This window comes from Microcebus murinus, chromosome 13 (assembly GCF_040939455.1).
Source record: "Microcebus murinus isolate Inina chromosome 13, M.murinus_Inina_mat1.0, whole genome shotgun sequence".
Classification (NCBI taxonomy): domain Eukaryota; kingdom Metazoa; phylum Chordata; class Mammalia; order Primates; family Cheirogaleidae; genus Microcebus; species Microcebus murinus.
Window position 1 is genome coordinate 69,508,368 of NC_134116.1, and position 19,144 is coordinate 69,527,511.

General features: G+C 38.7%; 1 protein-coding gene across 1 annotated transcript in view; it reads left to right on the plus strand.

Moving 5' to 3' along the window:
* Nucleotides 1–19,144, plus strand: part of LOC105862089 (coiled-coil domain-containing protein 169) — a 105,008-nt gene that overhangs the window by 50,143 nt on the left and 35,721 nt on the right. The window contains exon 10 of the mRNA XM_076009484.1: nucleotides 7,346–7,357. Within this exon, the coding sequence (XP_075865599.1) occupies nucleotides 7,346–7,357 (12 nt within the window). The remainder of the gene's footprint in view (nucleotides 1–7,345; nucleotides 7,358–19,144) is intronic.

The window sequence follows — 19,144 nt, forward strand, 5'->3', positions numbered from 1 at the left end:
TAATTGTATGTTTTGTGATTATACCTCAATATAGCTTTTACAAAAATGTGTTAAATATATATTAAAATTTTAATATGTATTAGTAGATAAATTTTAATGAAGTATTAATTGATCCTTTTCTGAAAATATGATATTAAAAATTAAATGAATTATCACTAGTGCTATTATTGAGTCAAGAACATATTTTTGAGTAGAATTTTTCAACTAAGAATTTTTTTCCAGGTACTATACTAGTCAGAACAATAATGAAGAGACAGTTATATGCTAATTCCCAATATTTTCCTTTGACTTCTTTAACTTTGAACAGTCCATCTCCTGCTTAATAACCCTGTGGAGATATTTATAAAACATCTTTTGATTTTTGACTGAGACTAGATTTTTAAAAACAATTTATAAAGAGCTATAAATGTTTTTGCTTTAAATAAAGTATTTCTATGTTTTCATCCTCTTCATTTTATCATGTATAGCTGGAGATTTCGAAGCAGAGTCACCTATATAAATTTTAGTACTATTGTATTCATGTTTCACTAGATAAAAAATTATTTGGGAGTAAGAATTATTCATACAACAGAAGTTTATCAGTAACACTGTTTAGTTGCTTTTTGCTAAGTATACAAGACTTGTCTAGACTTGTAGACTATATGTCTTTCATTCATAAATTGAATAATTGAGTTTAGATACTTATACAGTATATAAATAATTTATATTTTTTATTTAAAATACCAGAATAACACAATTATGACAAAAGCAATACTGGGATTTTGGTATGTAAAAAGAGTACAGTATACCAGAATACTAAAAACTGTTATAAAAATCACTAAACATGATTGAGGTATGAAAAAGTACCATTACAATAATAAAGCACTACATAAATATGAGATCAAATCATTATTGACAATAGGGCACTACTTTTATAAGAAGTTAATATCCAAATTAGAAAAATCTTGAATTTTAGAGTCCTTTTAACTTTTTAAAAGCAATTTCATATTTACTATCTCAGTTACAGAAATACCAAAAATGTTATTGTCTGGAGAACTACCTAACAGTAAGTTATCATCATTGAAATTGTTTAAGCAGAAACTAGGTGGCCCTTTGTCAGGGATATTACAGGATTCCTGCCATGATGAAAGTTTGGATTTAATGATTGCCAGAATGCTAAGAATCTGTGATTCCTTGTATGTTGATTGCACCAGATGGGCTGTGTGTTGGGGGGCGGGTATGTGTGTAAACAGGCTGTAAATACAGGTTTTCAAAAGCATTGTTTTACCATTAGCTAATAACTAACAAAATTAGGTGTAATATTATTAATATTAGTGTGGTTTTGTGTTTATATTGCAGTGTTCATTGAGTTTCTTATATTTGTTGGGTTTTTTTTTGCATCAAATTTGGAAAAATTTTGACCAGTTTTATGTTACTTTTCTGCCCCATGCTCATCTCCTTCTGGGACTTTAATTATAACCTATGGCAGACTATTTAATTCTTTTTTTTTATTTCATCATATTATGGGGGTACAAATGTTAAGGTTACATACATTGCCCTTGCCTCTCCTCCCCCCTCTAGTCAGAGCTTCAAGTGTGTCCATTCTCCATTACAGCACACTCATTATGTAAGCATATACACATCCCCTCTTCCCCCATCCCACCTGCCTGACACCCAATAAATGTTTTTTTTTTTTTTTGGACAATTTGGTTACATTTTGTATCTTTGCCTCTCCCTAGCAAGGGTTAGAGGTATGCTCTTCCCCTCCACGGTGCTTACCACACCAGATGTGGGGATAGTATAAGCGGTGCTAACTCGCTGTCATTTCTTAGGATTAATATACCATTGTGAACATATACCAAATTTTAATTATCCATTCATAAATTGACAGACCTGTGTTAAACACTGTGCTTACTAGTATATAGTGCACATACTACTTTATATAGTGATATATGTGTGAAACACTGTTTAGTAGTGTGAGGTATGTATGCTACTGTGTTTAGAGATATAGGTGTGAAACACTGTGTGTTTCACACAACTGCTAGTTGTGACCCTCTAACTGACTTCAGGCCAATATAACCAAGACATAAACGATATATGTCACTTCTGTGACTGACCCACAAAAACCTCCCAGATGATCCTTTTTGGTTGTGTTCTTTTTCTTTTTTGTAATCTTGTTTTATTGGTGGAGGTGGAGGGTATAGAAGCAAGACATCAAGGGAAAGTAGATCCACAAGGTAGAAGAAACTTGAGTCCCTCAATCATTGCATGTAGCAGATCTATTCATTGCACTTTGCCATCCCTCATTTGATTGTGGTGTGAGTGAAAAGCAAATCCTTTTGTATATATCTGTATATGTTAAACCACTAAGATTTAGGTTTTACCAGCTGAAGTAGTTAACCTATGCTAACTTATATTGTATCAAACAATGTTTTTAGTAAGGCTTACAGCTATTTGGGTTTTCTTCAGTAGATGATATCTTTCTTTGCAACCACACCAAGATGTATTCAGCCCTTCATTGATACTGATGGCTCCTGGCCTGCCTGCATCACTGAATCAGACTCGAGATATTTTTTTTTTTTTTTTTTTTTTTTGAGACAGAGTCTCGCTTTGTTGCCCAGGCTAGAGTGAGTGCCGTGGCGTCAGCCTAGCTCACAGCAACCTCAAACTCCTGGGCTCGAGTGATCCTTCTGCCTCAGCCTCCCGGGTAGCTGGGACTACAGGCATGTGCCACCATGCCCGGCTAATTTTTTATATATATATCAGTTGGCCAATTAATTTCTTTCTATTTATAGTAGAGACGGGGTCTTGCTCTTGCTCAGGCTGGTTTCGAACTCCTGACCTTGAGCAATCCGCCCGCCTCGGCCTCCCAAGAGCTAGGATTACAGGCGTGAGCCACAGCGCCCGGCCTCGAGATATTTTTTAAATTGATTCTAACTCAGTATATTTTCCAGTCTTCTGAACATAACTATTATAGAACAATGATGCTTTTTTAACTAAACAGAATCTCTGCATTTCTATCAGTGTCTTTCTAGGAATGCTGCTCTTTTAAGCCTTAGTATAAATGCTATACGGTCTGATAGCCAAATGCGGGCTGGGCCTAAACAGCCGTGGAATATGGCAGTCAGTGTCTGAACAGGGAAGGGTACCCACAGTAAGTTTCACTCAGAAACGGAAGAATGCACAGCATCACTGGTCCATAGCCTGTATGGAATCCACTGGGCAGACATAGTGAACACCCTCTTCCCTGGGAATGGGCCAGGTTCCTTGATGAGGCTCTGATTCTGCTTCCTGGGAGGAATGTTTTTGTCCATTTTTCTCTGTGGTCTCTGGCTCTACCCTATGGGCGTTTCTTCCTTTTCAGTCTACTTGCCCACATTAGAAGTAGATGTTGGTTGTTCTGCCCTCCTTTAGGGATGAACAGCTTTCAGAACTCATTTTCTGTTTGAACAAACTTAGGTGTCTGGAGGCAGCTTACAGTTCAAAGACTTTTAAATCCTAGTTCATAGCTCCTTGGATAATATAATTCCATCAAAATAGTAGTAAGTTCCATGTATAATAATAGTCATAATTCCAGAGCATGATTTGTTTCTTTGGCCCATACCTGTCCCTACCTAATGGCAGCTACTATGCAGGTATTTAAATAATAGGATGGTGTGAAGTTAGCACCCATCATCTGATCATTGCCACAAGGCTCAGTCTTAGTGGTCTTTTGTGGCTCAAAACCCTCTCTGGTCTTTTCTCCTTCTTTTTGGGGTCTACAAGTAGTCAGCTTTTCTAACCCTTTAATGCCCCAGATTTCTATATTCTCTCCTAGACTCTCTCTATTCCCTTTTGTTTCTCCTTGCAAACTAGATGAATATAACACAAGCTCGTCTTTTTCTTCTGCCTTGTCAAAAGCAGCCAGTAACATCCAGCACACATTATTATTAGTTTTATTTGTTTATCATCTTTTTCTTGACTGCAGACTTAGTAAGCACTTGGCCTCCTGTGGTGTAACAGGGATCTCCAGGCCTCCAACTTCCCATATCTGTTTCTGTGCCTCCCACTGCAGACCTCCTAAGTTAATGCCACAAATTTTAATATTTTGTTAAGGCAGCACCTAAATTCAAGTCATTAATCTCTGCATTATGACTATAAGAAACAACTCTGAGATCTCAGAGGCTTACCATAAAGACTTTCTTTCTCTCTCACAGCACAATCCATTCTAGTTTCAGCATTGAGAAGAAGAAGTAAATAGTCTTTATCTCTGGGGAGATAGAGGGAAATGGGAGTGAGAAATACACGTAAGGTATTTAAAAATTATTGGTAGTGCCTGTTAGGCTGAGTGGTAGGGTACATATAAATCCATATTATTAAACTTTATATTGTACATATATAATAAATGTCCTTTGTTATGTATGAAATTTTTCAAAATAATTAAAACTACTCCAGCTGACCTTAAAATGTTAGTATACACATAAGTATTCAAATGGAAAGTGTAAAGAACATTTTTTCTACTCCACCTTCACATACAAGAAACTTCTGGCCTTTAAGATTGTCTGACTTTGTGCTGTAGAAATTCCTCATGTCTTCAAGTCCACTGTCATTGTGGCTAAAGGAAAATGAGTTAGTTTGTAACTATGTGATCTCTTCAGGCAGTAGAGCTATAACCAGTGACTCCAGGGGAGCTGCTTCTAATGGTTCTCCCTGGGAGGATGCCCTCAAAATGAATCCCCCTGGCAATGTCTAGCCCTGCTCCGGACCTTATGTGACATAGTTGCCTCCACAGTTATAATGTCACTTTGGTTTAGTTCCACATTTCCTACCACATACTATGGTTAAATGGGGTAGATTTAGTAGAAGTAAATCTTATTTTTGAAAATGAGCTAGTATTGCTATATTGGATGGTGAAAAAACATGTCCAGTCTTATTGCAATCTGTTGCAGGGTATCATTAGAAGTTGGTACTATTTACCTTTGTCACTGCCTAACAGCAATGGTTTCTAACTCACTGAGAAAAACATGTATTTATTATTACCTTTCATACACTACATACTAGGATTATGAAGTCTAGTAAAACAGTCTCTGTCTTACCATGCTACTAAAATGGAGTTATAATTGTTGAGCAGAGGTATGAGATGGTATCTTAGTCTGTTCAAGGTGCTATAACAAAATACTACATACTGAGTATCTTATAAACAACAGAAATTTATTTCTCACAGTTCTGAAGGTTGTGAAGTCCAAGATCAAGGCACCAGAAGATTCAATGCCTGGGTAGGGCCCACTTCCTGGTTCACAGACAGCATCTTCTTGCTGTGTCCTCACATGGTGGAAAGGGTGAGGGGCCTCTCGTGGACTTCTTTTATAAGGGCACTAATACCATTTCTGAGGGCTCCTCCCCTATGACCTAATTACCTTCCAAAGATCCCAGATCCCACCTCCTAATATCATCACCTTGGGTTAGGATTTCACCATATGAATTTTGGGGGGATACAAATATTTAATCTTTTGCAAATGAAATTAGGAATACTTTGAAATTTCTCCTGTTGTCTTCTTAGATTAACCACAAAAGGAAAAGTGTGAGTCAGCATGTTGTGTAGGAAAATCCTAAGCCAGGACCAATAAGAATTTTCAGGAGTAAGTGTGCAAACCTTAGACAATGCAGTTGTCAGAAAGGTATTTTCAGGTTGGGAGCAAGGAGAGGCAGAAAGGAGGCATGCAAGCAGCAGGGGTCCTGGCCTCTTTGATGCAGGGATAATGCCACGGGAATCGTTTCTTAGGCTGTGGTCAGAACCAAAAGATAAATGACTTAGCAGCTGGGGAGGATCAAAGGAAATATCCAGGGTAGTTCCCAAATCAATGATCTGTGCTCACAGAGGTGTGATTGCAAATGCCATCCTTTAGGACAGCTCCGGGCTTCTTTAAGCTGTAGGTGATTTATCCCACCAACACCATAGTTCCAAAGAAAGGAATTATTCTATTTGGCTGTGCAGATCTTACTCTTGTGGCTGTTGGGGAGACCTCAGGCCACTATTAAGGAATAGAAACTAGTCACGTGATTAAAAGCTAAGTCTAAAAAGCAAGACTGGGGCAAGATAATCTGGGCCCCAGTGCCACACTAAGGAATAAAACTTAGCTGTAATAAGCAGAGGAACCCTTGTATATATTTAAACAGGGGAAAGACAGAACTAAAACTGACCTTTCCTTCCCCCGTGCCACCACCCAACACTGGTTTATACCAGTTCCAGCTTTGAGATACTGAGTTCATCATTTTGGTGTGTGCAACATTTTTTTTTTTCCTTTCCTCCAACTCTTTTTCTTTCCACTACACAAGATCCAAGAATGTGAAAGGTGGCAAAGAAATTAAATGATTTATACTCTGTTATAATTTGGAAGGTTTATAGTAGGATTTCTCAACCTCAGCACAAATGCCATTTTGGGCCAGATAATTCTCTGTTGTAGAGGGCTGTCCTGGGCACTGTAGGATGTTTAGCAGCATCCCTGAACTCTACACGCCCCAGCTGTGACAATGAAAACTGTCTTCAGACACTGCCAGATGTCTCTTGGAGGGCAAAATCCTTCCAGGGAGAGCCATTGTTTTTATAGTAGATGACTGTACATTTGCAAAGTAAACTTTCTCTTTTCTTTTTTTTTTTAAAGGAGATTGGATGTAGAAATATCTAAGTTGATTATCATGAAGCTTGGATTCATTCTGGTTGCAGGAGAAATTTATTATCTTTTTTCCTCCTCCAACACTGGAGTGATGACTTATTTTCACATAATCTCAGGGCCATTTTTCACTCGAAAGCAATGACTGTTTTAGTTTCAACAATGTCTTTGTCATTATTAGCATCAGACTTGCTAGTCTTGACTTCTGGAACAATGGAAACCTGGGTACCATTCAGAAAGATAATGCCAGAGCTGCTTCAATTCACACCCTATCCCAATGCCTGTGCATGACTCCACCTTTTTCCTATATTGCTGCAAACCAACAGACACCCATTTAGATACTCTTCAGTTCCTGATTAATTGGAAAAGCAACAAAGAGGTGAAATTCATTAAAATCCATTAAAATGTGTATATTTACTTCCACAAGTAATGCAGAATGATTGATTCCCCATCAGAAATTTATCTGCACCTTTGCTTTCCATCAAAATAGTAGAGAACCACAGCAATATTTTTTCATCCTTTCATAATCTAAATCAGGCCCCAGAACACAGCAGCAGCTGCCAGAAGCCAGGCTTGCCAAGGGACCACCTGCTGTGGTGGTTCCCTAGAGCACTTCTGAGATGCTCAAGTGACAGCAAGTGTCTACACAAATCCAAGGTAACCACCACACTTCCAATAATGGACAAATCACAGTAGTCAAGACAGACTAAAAGAAGGATCCTCTACAGGTTCCGACACTCAACTCGCTAGACTCAATAAAATGTCTAGTGAGGGTTGAATAAAGAGGTTTACATAGCCACAGCCCCTACAAGATTTATTGCTTCACTTTCTCAGCTGAGAAAATGGGAACAATATTTGTTGAATCATAGGACAAAATTAAGTGCTAAATTTTTTAATTTCTCAGTGGTTTGGAAAGAAAGCACCACAACAGTACTCACCTTCTCTATCCTCAACATACGTCTGTCTAGAAAAGAGGGGGAAAAAATCTCAAGTGTTTGCTAATACTTCATATTTAGACTTGAAAGACTACCCATAAGAAAAGACTTCTTAAAGTTTTCAGACCAGCTCTAGGGGAGGCCTTGCTCCCCCTTTCTCCAGGCGGGCCAGTGGCAGCTCCTCCTGAGGCCTGGTGGTGTGAGCGGTGCCCTGGGAAGGGAACCTGGGGTGGGCAGGGTGCTCGCGACACAGTCTCCCTAGGGCCCCAGGGCACCTTCTTCGCAGGCAGGGCCACTTTAAGGGCGCCGGCCCGGGGCGTGCGCGCCCGCAGCTGCGGCCTGTAGCCATTAGCGCGGCGGCCGGACGCGGCGCTGGAGCTCCCCCGCGGGGAGGCCGTCCCAGGACCGGCACGTGTGCAACGGGCCATGGCGGCCTCAATTACCTGCCAGGAGCCCGGCGGGATCTCGGGCCAGGTAAGGGGCGGAGGAGGAGGAAGGGGAGGCAGCTGCGTTGATAGCCGCGCCGGCCGGCCCGCTTGTCCCCTCGGCCCTCGAGGTGGGCCAGGCAGTCTCGCTCAGGGGACCGCGAGGCGGCGGCGCGGACCGGCCAGGTCCGGGGCGCGAGGCCACCGTCCCGTCGGTCGGTCGCCAGGTGCCCAGAGCTGGCGAGGCGCGGCCCGGGCTTCCGAGCGGGCCCCCGGCGCTGCCCGTCCTCGGCGCCCCGAGGTTGGGGACAGGGCAGAGTGAGCTTGGGAAAGGAGACCGAGGAAGAAAGTGGGCTGAGAAGCCTTTTTCGTAAAGAAAAGCCCTCTCCTAGGTCTCCATGTCTGCGAAATTTAGAATCGCTTTTCAAGCAGGTGGGCGCTTATAGAGTAACCGAAGAGCCAAGTTTAGTGGACACTTCGGGGCTGGTGGCAGGACGATAGGTGAATGACGTTGCTCTTAGTTTTAACACAGGGAAGTTTGCTTAGCGTCGGCACGGTGCCTTTCTGTCCCTTCTCTGCCGGCGTGGCGTGCTCTCTCCCACTTTGCGCCCCAGCGTGGCGTCCCAAAGCGCCTGTCCCCAAGCTGGTGCCCAAACGGGCTGAAGAGGGACCTGCGCTCCACACGGCCGCCACTTCCATGGAAATTAAAAAAGCCCACTGGGCTCTCTTAAAAGCACCTTATTTTTCATCCTCGTAGTGAAGCACATAATCAGTTTCGTGACCGCTTGGCAAAAAAAGTGAAAGGTGGTGGATCACTCCACCAGGAAGAAAGCATAAACGAGACCTCCCCACCCCAGAAAGCAAGGCCAGCTCGCGTTGGCTTTCCTCTATTTCCCGCATCTTGATAAATAGGAGAGGACAACCTTTTGTGCTGAGTGACGGTACCCGTCAGAAAGCGCTGCAGCATACTTAACCAAGCGATTAAGAGCAAGCTCTCTGAAATGGAATTATTACCCTTTTGAAGTGGACCCTTTTAACAGATTTTAATTTTTTCTAGAGGACCCTATTTAAACGCGGAAAAAGACAACGGTATTTTATGATGCAGGATTAGGCAGAGCTGCACAAAATGCAATTCTAAATAAACTGATTATTTAGCAATGCGCAAATAATTACGGTTTCCCACCCTTAAGAGAGTGTGAAGCCCCAACTGACCCTTTTGTGTGCCTTTGTGAGGAGAGCTGCTAGCTCAGTTCTCCTGCTAGAGCTGTTTAAATCCCTTGACTCCTGGGGAAACTGCAGGCTCATGACTGCCTGGTGAGAGCCTCAGCCCATGCAGCTGCTCGGGGTGATAAGAGTGACATAAATAACAACTCACTAAAATGTAGGAGTGATTTGCTTTAAGCACTTCAGCACCTGCTGTTACTAATTAAGGGTTTTAGCCTGCCACCGATTGCAAATGGAAATCCAGTGTTTTTCAAATTGTAGAGACTAGAGTGCCCTGAGTGTTACTGTGATCACAGAAATCAAATGGAGTGGATGAAGATGTTGGTGGTAATGATGTCAAATTATAAAAACTGCCCACACTTAAAGAATATGTACCAAGGAAGTTAATAGGGCTTACTCTTGAGTGGTGGATTTATAGATGCTTTTTATTTCCCCTTTAGGCTTTATTGGGTTTTTCCTGTGTTTCCCAATGAATACACACTGCTTTTGTTTAAAAAGGTGCATAAGCAATTCAAATAGAAAAGAGATTTTCCATCAAATCAAGTCTAGCATTGCTACAAATTGTGGTGCTCACAGGTGAAAGTCTTAAAGGTACTAAAAGGCAGTTTTTCAGGCAGAATATACTAGAAATTTTTTTTCTTTTTAGACATTCTTATCAGTAGATCCTCCTCGTAGCCTGTGTTCATATTACATTATCAACGAGATATTTTTAAACTGAATATTCAGATTTATGTTGTTTCTAAGCCAGTTAATTGGAGTTACCTGTGATAGTGGACTTGAGCAGTGTTCTAATTTGTCTAATTATTAACCTGAATGTGCTACGGCACTGACTTTGTAAGGCAGGGAAAGAAGCCTTTGGCAAGAGAGTAAATCAGTTCTTTTCTTTGGAGTTTCTTTATGTCATGTCCTCTCTGTGCCATGGTGCAAAAATTTCAGACTTGTGTGCAGAACGGTGAGTTAAGGGTGCTTGTTTTACCCTCTTCCCTTTCCACATCCACCTTCCTACCTCCTCTCAGATTTCTCCCCTCTCCCCAGTACCCATGTTCTGCCCTTCGTAGCTTTCTTGACATTTCCCCACAAGGCTGAGAGATTCTGGGGAGGTTGGGAGCTGAGCCTCTCAGAGGAATGGTACAGTCAGAATACCAGGCGCTAGCTAGCAAAAGATTCAAGTCAGGCAGCTGATGTCTGTTATTCTAAAACTTAACCTTTCACTCTGCAGTAGGCCCTAGTTCCTGACCTCTTGTGACTCTAGCAATGCAGAGATCAATTCGAGCTGTTTTTACTGACTAGCTTGGACACATTTTCCCCTCTAATTGCGCCTCTCCTTTTACCCCTCCCCGTCAGGCTGATTTGATGTTGTCTCAGAGTTTTTTTTGTTTTTTGTTTTTTTTTTGGTGCTCAGGTGTGGTATTTCTTGAGAAAACATGTCAATAACTACCACCTAGAAGGAATCGTACAAACCTTTCTCTTTGACAATCTTGTTATCCTCCAGACAAGGATCACCTAAGTGTCTTATTCAAAGCCACTAGTAAGTGGCTGAACTTAGTGACAGGCCCTGGTCTCTCTGCTTCAGAAACCTTTGCTTCCCTTCCCACTGCATTAAGCTGTTGAAAAAGTATCGGTAACAGCTTTGGCAGAACTGAGGCTCATACACTATTCTTCCTGTGTTCCAAGAATTGAAAGCCATGCTTGCTTATCAGCAGAGAAGGGGGCTATTAGAATATAAATCCCATGAGGGCAGGGACCTTATCTGTTTGTTTACCTTGTAGTCTTAGCACCCAGCACTGTCTGTCCTGTAGAAGGGGATCAATAAATATCTAGGGAGAGAATAAATAAAACATAGTCAAGCAGATGCATAAAGTGGCAGGATGCTTTAAAATAAAAAGAAAATAAACTTTTCTTATACAAATACATACAGACTTATAGCTCAGGACACCTTGGTTTATACGTGTTATTTTAGGTGATTATTAATAGCACACCCTTTCATTATCAAAAGTGTCTCAGTTTGGAAGATAAATTATGTGGTCACCCTGCCTGTATAGGATAGGTTATTTTTGGATATTCACAGGTTGCTTCAATTAATCAGGTTAATTAAAAAAACTCTTATGACCACTTGTTAATGATTGTTTCAGTGCTTGGCTTGGGGTTCACAAAGGAATATATTGGTATAGGAGAAATCATGTGCTACGGTGGAGATTTGCAGTCTGCACTCAGAGCATCACAATGCCTTAAGAGTCCCACATTGCTCCTAAAGTGCTACTGGAAATGAATGTTTATAAAATAAAAAGGAAACATACTATCAGGGCCCTAACACTCTATCGTGTAGAAATTCCAAATTTCAAAGGTTATTTGAAAGTGTTCAATGCTGTCTTCTTAGAATGTAGAGAATGTTCAGGGAAGCAGAAGGAAATAAGGTTGTTGAGGTAGGTTGATATCAGGCTATGAAAGGCCAAGCTAAGGAGTTTAAATTTTTATCCTGTTTAAAGTGGAGTGGGGCAGGTGAGGGAGACTGGCTCATGATGGTGAATTGAGCACACACGTGAGCCTCTCCGTCCACCCCAAACTCCATAGCTGGAGATACTTTGAAAATATGATGATTCCTTCAGCAGGTAAGTATCATGGAAAAGTAACAAGGCGGGTATTTCAAATTAAAAGAACAAAGAGACCTAACTACCAAATGCAGTGCACAGTCCTTAACGGGATCTTGGTTCAAACAGAGCAGCTTGTCTCTGAACATTAAAAAAATCCATAGAAAAACTTGAAATTAGGAAAGCAGATAAGATTCTATTACTATTAAAACAAAAGTAGGAAAACTACAGTTTAAAAGATACAAAGAAGAAATGCAGAGGAAAAACAATTTTAGTGATAGCTCAGGCTCAATGCTAGCAGAAACAAAGATGAAAGTGGCCCAAAAGGTACTCACCTGGTTTGAATTAGTTGAATAGAGAACACCTGGGCCTGGTGGGCCCTGGATTTACTTTGGACTCTCCCAGCTCACTCCTATTAGAGCAGAAGCAATGGTACTTTTAACTCTGGGATAAACCCCAGGAACTGCTCCCTAAGGAAAATGAACTATGCATGGCATGAGGGCTGCTGGTGTGGGTAATTTCCAGCCCTCTACAAATGAGATGGAGGAGAAAAGGAAAGGCAGTTGTTCTCAGGAGGAAAACAAACTAATGTGCTTGTTTTTCAGAGTAAAGCCCCCAGTTTGCTTTTGTTAAATAGCTTGCTGCAGCCTCTCTGCTCTCCAGCCTCTGCTTCCACCCGTCCTGCTCATGCACACCAAACCTGTAGTCAGTTGTCCCATTAAAGCCGTGGTCCTGCACCAGGGACCGGTTTCATGGAAGAATGCTTTGGGATGGTTTCAGGATGATTCAAGTACATTACATTTATTGTACAGTCAAACCTCTGTGCTAATGATAACCTGTATTTGCAACTGCTCCCCAGAACTAGCATCACTGCCTCAGCTCCACCTCAGATCATCAGGCATTAGATTCTCATAAGGAGCACGTCCTAGATCCTTCACATGCACGGAGATTTACAGTAAGGTTTGCGCCCCTATGAGGATCTAATTCCCCCATTGATCTGACAGGAGGCGGAGCTTATGTGTGGATGTGAGCGATGGGGAGCAGCTGTAAATACCGATGAAGTTTTGCTAGCTTGCCTACCGCTCCCTTCCTGCTGTCCAGCCTGGTTCCTAACAGGCCACGGACTCGGCTGGTACTGGTCTGCCGCCTGGGGTTTGGGGACGGCAGCATTATAGGAAAGGTGTTTCTCCAACAGGGAAACACCATCCTAACTGCAGAGGAAACTGTTTATTCACATCCACTTAGTCCTTGATTCATATTTATGTTTGGATAACCAAGGACTGCCTGACATTAGCAGAGCTAGACTCAAATGGACAGATACAACGATTATTCCAGAGACATATTATTGAAGTACTATAGTCTGAATGTTTGTGTCCCCCCACCCCCAGCCTGCCAAATTTGTATGTTGAAATCCTAACCCCTAAGGTAATGGTATTAGGGTGTGGGACCTTTGGGAGGTGATTAGCTCTTGAGTGAGGAACCCTCATGAATGGGATTAGGGAGACACTTGGCTCCTTCCACTGAGTGAGGACATGGGGAGAAATTGTCATCTGTGAACCAGAAATTGTACTCTCACCAGACACTGAATCTGCCAGCACCTTGACCTTAGACTTTCTAACCTTCAAACTGTGAAAAATAAATTGCTATTGTTTATGAGCCACTCAGTTTATAGCAACAAAATAGAATGAAGTGGGACATAAGGGAATAGAAAAAAAACAACTTTTAAAATTCTAGTTTGTATGCTCAGGGTATCACAGCCTAAAAGTAGCTGGCTATGAGAAATTATGAAAAAAGAAAAATCTTAGAAATTAGCAATTCGTAGTAAATTAACTGAAATTGTAAAAATCTTTAGAAAGACTGAAGACTGAGCAAGTGATCTGGAAAACAAGGAAGTCTCTCAAAGAGAAGTTGAGACATGAAGGATCAATTTAGGATGTCCAACATCTAGGAGAAGATTTACAAGGAAAGACAAAGACAACAGAGAGGAGGAAATAATCAAAGAAATAACAGAAGAAAATTTTCAGAGCCAAAGATGCCCTAGGGGCCAAGTAGGAGGAATAAGGTTCATACTCAAACACATCCTGGACAACTATCAGAACCCAGAGGAGAAAAAGGAGAAGAAAAACAAAGCAGTTTACTTTTTTTTTTTTTTATCAGCAACTCTGGACACTAGAAGAGAAATTCAGAGACAAAGTGATTTTGACCTTCGAAGTATTTGCCAGGTAAAACTAGCCCTGAATTAGGGGAGCACGATGAAGATGCTTTCAGACATGCTAGGACTCCCTTTGATACTATCAGACAGTATTTCAAAGAATTTCCTGAACCTGTATTGCAGTTCAATAAAATGGATCCAAGCAAGAAACAAATATGAGATATAAGAAACCATAGGAATCAGAGAAAAAAAATCATTAAGTATAAATGTTAATGAAAAAATATAAAAACTTAATAATGGGTGGAACTAAAATTCCAAATATTCATATCATGAGAAGTGCGTAGGGGTTGGGATATGGTAAAGGGAGACTTGTTAAGGATGCTACCTTGTTTGGAGAGAAGCTATAGATTTAGACTACCTCTGTGTCTTAATTGAACATGGCTAAATATGCTTATTAAAAATTAAGTACTTCCCAGCCTCCAGTGGCCAAATTGGAGTAATTTGGTTAACCAAATAAGCAATAGTATTGGATTGTAACCCCAAGAATAAAATAAATATCCCTAAGTCCATACTAATATAAATAAATGATTGACTAAATAAATAATGAGAAGGGACAAATCTTCCTTACATAAGAATTTCAAATAATAAATGTAGAAGGACGGAAGGAAATAAAAAATCACCTTTGGAATGTCACAGCAATAATTGCTGCAGATAAGATCCACTGATGAAATTAAAGTGCAGAAACTTTAAGAAGAAGTGGAATATTGGCATAGCCCCAAAGTATCTCCCCCACCATATTTATCAGTGTGATGGTCATTAATGTAATTACTTAAATTCATGCATTAAAACAAAGCTCAGGGCCGAGTACAATGGCTCATGCCTATAATCCTAGCACTCTGGGAGGCCAAGGTGGGAGAAGCACTGGAGGCCCTGAGTTGGAGACCAGCCTGAGCAACATAGTGAGACCCCGTCTCTACAAAAATAAAAAAAAAAAATTAGCCGGCCTGGTGGTGCACACCTGTAGTCCCAGCTACTCTAGAGGCTGAGGCAGGAAGATCGCTGAAGCCCAAGAATTTGAGGTTGCAGTGAGCTATGATGATGCCACTACATTCTTAACTTGAGTGACAGAGTGAGACGCTGTCTCATAAAACCAAAAACCAACCACACAAACAAAAAGATTAGATTGTGGAAGAAACCCTGCAAATTCAATCATAATGCTATTTACAAAAGTCACACAAAATAAAAATGATATAGAAGGTTCAAGGTAAAGGGATATGAAAAACTAAGAGCTGTATAGCAGAAAAAATAAAATTTCAGGTGAAAAGCATTAAAAGGGGCAAGGAGGTATATTTCATATATAGTGTTCTATGTAATTATCAGTATATAATATAATTTAATAACATACTATATAAACATAGGTCAGTATGTAGTATATATTGTTAGATGTTATATATATATAAATTGTATAATTATCATGAACTTTATGTACCTAACTCCTAATTAAAAATAGAGCCTACAGTTAGAGAAATTGATGAATTGACAAAATCATAATTAGAGATATTTTAACACACCTCTGTCATAAACTGAAAGATCAAGTAGACCTAACATAAGTAAGATAACAATTAACAGGTTTGCTCTAAAAGATATATAGAGCTTTATGTATCTCCCCCAAAGTATCTCCCCCAACATATTTATCAGTGTGATGGTCATTAATGTAATTACTTAAATTCATGCATTAAAACAAAGCTCAGGGCCGAGTACAGTGGCTCATGCCTATAATCCTAGCACTCTGGGAGGCCAAGGTGGGAAAACAGAAAATAACTGTTGTTTTCAATTACCCATGGGACATTAACAAAAATTGACTATGTGTTATGCTATGAAGAAGATGTCAACAAACTCTAAAACGTAGACATCGTGCAGGACACATTAACCGTTGACAACATGCTGCAATAAGAAATGAACAACTAATGAACAGCCAAAACACTTAAAAAGCAAAAACATACTCTCCTCTTGGTAATTGAAAATAACTTTATATAGGTATTTATGTAACTTTCAGGTTAAGATTGAAAGATAAACTGAAATTATAAACTATTTAGCAATGAATGAACATGAACACACTATCAAAATCTGCGGGGTACAGCAAAGTGCCATTTGGATGAAAATTTAGATATTCAACTATGCTGTCTAATAGAACTTTCTGCAATGATGAAAATGTTCTATTAATATAATTAAGCTGATAATGGTGGCCACTTACTATTGGGTACTTGAAATGTGGCTAGTGAAATGAATTTCAAACTTTATATTTTAATTAACATAAGTTTAAATTTAAGTAGCCACATGTGGCTACTATATCAGACCACATAGTTCTATAATCAAACACTACAAGATAAATGAGAAAAAAATTAAATATTTTTAGAAAGCAAGAGGAGCTCAATGACAATAATATTATATATGGTTTAAAACTGATACATTTGAAAATATAAACGAAAAGGATTTTTAAAAATTTATATGAACAAAATTCACTTACGGTAGAAAACTTCAAGTTACCAGTAATCAATAAGGAACTATAAAAGGAAGTCTAAGACCTATCTCCATAAATGTCTTCAGGACCAGATTTTATAGACAGATTATACCTAAACTTTAAGAAGCAGATAATTTCTGTGTTTTATGAACTATTCAAGACCATAAAGTAATATTGAATCTTTCTATTTTATTATTCAAGGCTGGCATAACCCCGATACCCAAACCAGATAATACAATAAAAAATTTGTATTCAGTTTTACTTATGAACATAGATGCAAAATATAAAAATGTATAAATTGAGTTTGCTACACTTTATAATGGTTTATCCCAGCAATGCAGTGATAACTTGACATTAGGAAATCTAATGTAATTCAATATCCAACAGTTTAAAGAGTAAAAAATAATATATTCATATTGAAAGAACACTTGATAAATTTTAACACACATTTCTGATTTAAAATTCTTAGCCTCCACATAAAAGAAACTTTTGTAACTTTATAAAGGATATTGATCAGAAACTTTCATTAAATACCATATTAGTGGTAAAAACGTTTGAAATATTCCCACTAAAGTCAGGAACAAGGCAAGAATGCTCACTGTCACTTTTGCTATTCACCAGTGTTTTAGATGTTTTAGCCAGTGCTTTATGATCAATAAAAGGCATAAATTCTGGAAACAGAGACAGAAGTTTCATTTTTTGAAGATAGTATGATTGTCTACCTAGGAAATTGAGAAGAATCAACTAAAATATTGGAACTAAGTAAAGAGTGCCATAAAGTAGATTATTTGAAGCAACTTCCATATACAGAAATCAATAGCACTTTATATGTCAGCTGTAATCAATAGCACTTCTATATGTCAGCTATAATCAATCAGAAATTGAGCAAGAAAAGATATCCCCTTCATAGTGACCTCCAAATGTTGAAATATCCGGGTATAAATATATGAGAACACATATGAAATCTATATGAAAGTCTATAAAACTAAAGAACGTAAGAGACTCAAATTCTTTGAGAGTCATACTTACTAAATAGGGAGATTGAATACAACAATGATATTCCCTAATTAACTGTTAAAATAAATGCAAGCATCATCAAAACATTGACAGGGTTCCCTGACAAGCTGATGCCAAAATTCTGTTGGAAGAGAAATTGTAGGAAAATATTTAAGAACCAAATTGAAAAATAACAAAGAAGGAACCATGTGCTCTATCAAATATCAAAACACACTATACAGAGCTAGTAATTAAACATTGTGATATTAACCAGACACCATAGGTAAATAGATCCATTGATCAGAAGGAAGTCCAGAAATAAACATACACATTCACACACAAAGGGTAACATTTGAAAACAGAGAAGTTTAGTCAATAATGCTATTGGGGCAATTAGCTCTGCATTTGAAAAAATGAAATCAGATATCTACCTCATGTTAATCACCAAATAAATTCTAGATGGGATAAAAAACTAAATATAAAAAATCATAAAAATGTTAGAATATACTATCAAAGCGTATTTTAACATAAACAGAGATGGCTTTTAAAGCAAGACAAAATTCACCAAAGCCATAAAGGAAATAGTAGATTTGTTATTCACTATTAAATACTTATTAGTGACAAGAGACCTTATAATCAAAATTAAAGGCCAAGTAACAGACTGGAAAAGATAGTTGACTAATATCCAGAATATATAAATTCCTACAGAGAAATAAGAAACCACAAATAGGAAGGTAGACAAAGGTAATAAATGGGCACTATACAACAAATATAAGGTGCAGATGGCCACTGAAAAGATACTCAACTTCACCATTAATTAGAAAAATGACAATGAAAAGGAAAATTAAGTATTTTTTAATATTGTCAACATTTTTTAAAAGATTAAGAATATCAGTTTCATTAAGAGTTTGAGGAAATGAGTAAATATACTATTGGTAGAGACGTAAACTTTTATATCTTTTGGGGAGAACAATTTGGCAGTATTTAAGTTGAAAAACAAGTAAAAACTTTCTGATCTTCTAGTTTTAATTCTAGGGTATATGCTTATTTGCACAAAGATATATTTACATAGGTGTTCATCACAGCATTATAATAACATCATAATCCAACATTAGGAGAATGGCTTAATCAATTATTATAATATCCTTGGTAATGAGAAAGACTAGATCAAGATGGCAGATGAACACATTCACCCCAGATCCCAAAAAATAATAGAAAACTTATTTTTATGTGAATAACTCTATAACATCCTGGAAGATGAGAATGCTTCCAGTGAACCAGAATTTTTAAGGAATTGTTAAACTATATTGTTAAGTGGAAGCAACTCACTTTTTAAAAGTGTAATATCACATTCATGAAAAAAGCTATCTATGTCTGTATTATATGTTTGACATAAAAATCATCTGGAAGGATACATACCGAACTGTTGACAGTGGTTGCTTCTAGAGAAGGGATTGTGAATTCAGATGTAAGAGATGATAAAGGAAGATTTACTCTTTTAAAAAAAGAAGGAAGGAAGAAAATTAGAAGGCGAGCAGATAGAAGTATAGAGGCTTTGCTTACTTTAGCCCTTTGCACTCGGATGTCAAGTGTGGATAATTTCTAGTGGATGATACGAAAAAAGCAAGTGCAAAGGGTTAAACTCTTGCCTAGTTTCTTGCATCTCACCTGTTC